Consider the following 3,938-nt stretch of genomic DNA (forward strand, 5'->3'; position numbering starts at 1 on the left):
AGGCCTTCCTGTCCTCTACCATCTTCTGGAGTCCATTTAAGCTCACGCCTACTGCTTCAGTGACTCCATCCAGCCACCTCATTCTCTGTCGTCCCCTTCTTCTATTGCCCTCAATCTTTCCCAGCATTAGGCTCTTCTCCAGTGAGTCCTTCCTTCTCATTAGGTGGCCAAAGTACTTGAGTTTCAACTTCAGGATCTGTCCTTCTAAAGAGCGGTCAGGGTTGATCTCCTCTAGGACTGACCAGTTTGATCACCTTGTAGTCCAGGGGACTCGCAGGAGTCTTCTCCAGCACCATAGAATGATTACATAGTATGATTACATACTATGAAATCAGTATTGACTCTCAGTGTACATAGATAGAGTTTCCCCATGATGAATTGCCCCTAACCTGGTACTTCAGGTCATCCAATGATGTTGTTATTACCATTTTAATGAGTTAGGTTTTACCATCAAAAAACAGTTACAGATTTCAGGAGATCATACTGCATTAGAATGCAGGGGTTGTGTGAGACATCTTCCATAGAGCAACCTGACAATAAACTATGTCTATTAAATTAGTTACAATAAAGTATATGCACACAGAGATAAACATATAGAGGTGGTCTTAGTTCTTTATAGTTTTTTTTATTTGAGGCTGATTTAAAAGCTAATTACCTGTTGGATGGAGGACATAATAATATAATGGATGCACAATTGGCTCAAAGAGTAATCACCAGCAGCTCTTCATCAAATTGTAGACAGGTCTTAAGTGAGTTGACACATAGTCCAGAACTGGAGCTTGTAATTTTTAACATTTTCATTGGATGAGAACATAGAGGGATCTCTTATCAAATTTGTAGAGGGCATAACATCGGGTAGCATAATTAATATTCAGAGGACAAAAAAAAATCAAGTTAGAGGGATGGGCTGAAAATAGCAATGTAATATAATAGAAGCAAATACAGCATTCTTGACTTAGAAATTTAGCACATGGGAACAAGGTGGCAAATACTGGATTAATGATGGCAGTTGTGAAAAAGAGATCGGGGCGATTGGCAAATTGGATATGAGCCAGTGGTGCGAAAAAGACAGATGCAATTTTACAAGGCATCAGTCGATACACAATTTCCCAACTGTGGGATTAATCATTCTGTTTCACTATGTTTTATTTGATTATCTGAGGTGGTATCAAGTTTGGGGCACCATGCTTTAAGAAGGACTCAGAGAAATGGGAGCAAGTTCAGAGAATGGCAGCAGGATAATCTAGAAATGAAGTTTTGTAAAGAGTGGTTGAAGAATTGAAAATTCTGTTTTTCTTTCATACAGTGTTTCTCAACCTTGGCCAGTTGAAGATGGGTGGACTTCAACTGGCTGGGAAATTCTGGGAAAAGGCTGAGAAACTGGTCAAGGCTGAGAAACACTGCTGTCATATATTTAAAGGGAAGGGTTATTTCCAAGTAGTAATAATAGACCTGGTTGGATAAATGTGAGTAAACATGCATTTCTGTTTTATTGCATAAACCTTCCTTTCTTTTGCAGGTAAATATCCACATTGTGTTTGAAGGCGATAAGGTGTTCAGTCAGAATCTGAATTTATGGGGTGTAAGTACATAATTCTGCTACAAATTTTCAAGTTTCTCTTGAAGCCTTTTTTATGGATTCTGTTGTCGGACTTTCCTAACGGGGTGTGATTGTGTTTTAAGAAATATGCAAATGCCAAAGTCTGGTTGACTGTTGTGGTAGTTGGTTGATGAATGGATTCTATGCACGTAAGTCATTATTAAAAGGGTGATTTGAAAAATTCCGTATGGCACCGGTGAATCGGTTTTTCATTCCTCACAAGCACAACCTGTTAGAAAATGAGTTAAAAACCTAGCACGGTGTCCTTTGACTCTCTTGATATAAAACGGTGACATTTAGGGTAGATTGTATAACTGCTTATTGATCTCAGAAATATAGATAAGCATTCAAAACTGCTGTTACCAGTCTCCTGTTTTTATATTTTGGGAGCAAAATTTCCAATTACCCTATTCATTTGCCAAGAACAGATAGTCCTCGGCTTATGACCACAATTGAGCCCAACATTTCTGTTGCTAAGTGAAACCGTTGTTAAGTTAATTTTGCTGCATTTTACGGCCTTGCCACAGTTGTTCAGTGAATCACTGCAGTTGTTTACGTTAGTAACACCGTTGTTAAGTGAATCTGGCTTCCCCCATTGGCTTTTCCTTGTCTGAAGGCCGCAAAAGGTGATCATGTGACCCCAGGACTCTGTAACCGTCATAAATAGGAGTCAGTTGCCAAGAGTCTGGATTTTGATCACGTGACCATGGGGATGCTGCAGTGGTCATAAGTGTGGAAAAAATGGTCCTAAGTCACTTTTTTCAGTGCCATTGTAGCTTCGGTCACTAGGCTGTAAGTCGAGGACTGCCTGTGTTCATTTTATGCACAATTATTTCAAAGGTAATATTGAGTCATGTGTACAAGCTGGATTCCCCCCCCCCCCCCCAGATTTGAGGAACTTGAACTAAGAAGCTTCTTTCTGAAGTTATAGCTAGCTAACAAAATGAAATTCAAGGGTGAAAAAAGTAAGGTTCTACATTTAGGCAAGAAAAACCAAATGCACAGGTATAGTATAGGGCAGTGGTTCTCAACCTATGGGTTGCGACCCCATTTGGGGTCGATCGACCATTTCACGGGGGTCGCCAAGCAAGGCTGTCCGCCATTTTTTTCCCCTTTCCCGGCGGGTGCCTTACCTCCCTTGAACTGGGCCAGCTGGTGGTCGGCCTGCTCCGTCTCTGCCGCTTGCCAGCTACGCCTCGGCCGGCACAGGGGGCGGAACCACGCATGCGCGGCGCTCCTGGGCAGGGAAAGTCCTCGACGTACGACCGGTTGGGTAGTCCTCGACTTACGACCGGTTTAGTCCTCGACTTACGATCGGTTTAGTCCTCAACTTACGATCGGTTTAGTCCTCGACTTACGACTGGTTGGGGGTCGCGGCATTAAAAAGGTTGAGAACCACTGGTATAGGGGGTACCTTGCTCAATAGTAGTAACTGTGAGAGGGATCTCGGAGTCCTAGTGGACAATCACCTAAATATGAGCCAGCCGTGTGCTGCAGCTGCCAAAAAGGCCAACACAGTGCTAGGCTGCATTAACAGAGGGATAGAATCAAGATCACGTGAAGTGTTAATACCACTTTACAATGCAAAGCGCCTGAAGGCAGGACAAGAAGCAACAGATGAAAACTAATCAAGGAGAGAAGCAACCTAGAACTAAGGAGAAACTTTCCTGACAGTTAGAACAATTAACCAGTGGAACTACCTGCCTCCAGAAGCGGTGAATGTTCCAACACTGGAAGTTTTTAAGAAGAAACTGGACAGCCATTTGTCTGAAATGGTATAGGGTTTCCTGCCTGAGCAGGGGGTTGGACTTAATGACCTCCAAGGTCCCTTCCAACTTTATTATTATTAATAATAAGGACTATCATGTACTGATACTATAATTGCCCACTGAATGTATCGCATTTAAGGGGGTCCATAAGCCACCCAGTTTACTGCTTGAGCTGAATCCTCTATTTTCCTCTTCCAGGTGATTGATGTGAAAAGAAGCTACGTAAATATGACCGCTACAAAGATTGAGCTCACCATGAGGAAAGCTGAGCCCATGTTATGGGCAGGCTTGGAACTCCCAGCATCCAAATTGCAACCCAAAGAGCCTCAAAACATGGTGGGACAAGCTTGAAATCTGAAAAAAAGAGTCTGGCTACTGTGCCTGGTGAAATGGTGACTTGGCGTTTTAACCCAGATTGATTTTATAGGCAGCCCACTTTTTTTTAAAAAAAAAAATTCATTCCAGCTCAAGTGTAGTGCATGGCTTTTTAAGCAGTAGGGCAAACCACTGGTTTTGTTGTACCAACTCCTTATTTTGCTCAGTTATGTAGAAATCTTGCAAACCTCAGA

The 3,938-nt window shown here is 42.2% G+C and overlaps 1 protein-coding gene across 1 annotated transcript in view; it reads left to right on the forward strand.

The window, feature by feature from the left end:
• LOC107299736 (cysteine and histidine-rich domain-containing protein 1-like) overlaps positions 1-3,724 on the forward strand; it is a 15,723-nt gene extending 11,999 nt beyond the window's left edge. The window contains exons 6-7 of the mRNA XM_015829077.1: positions 1,520-1,582; positions 3,568-3,724. Coding sequence (XP_015684563.1) covers positions 1,520-1,582; positions 3,568-3,720 — 216 coding nt within the window. The 3' untranslated portion in view covers positions 3,721-3,724. The remainder of the gene's footprint in view (positions 1-1,519; positions 1,583-3,567) is intronic.
• The last annotated feature ends 214 nt before the right edge of the window (positions 3,725-3,938 follow it).

The sequence above is a fragment of the Protobothrops mucrosquamatus genome, unplaced genomic scaffold (genome assembly GCF_001527695.2).
Source record: "Protobothrops mucrosquamatus isolate PMUCROS unplaced genomic scaffold, P.Mucros_1.0 scaffold5388, whole genome shotgun sequence".
NCBI classification, from domain to species: domain Eukaryota; kingdom Metazoa; phylum Chordata; class Lepidosauria; order Squamata; family Viperidae; genus Protobothrops; species Protobothrops mucrosquamatus.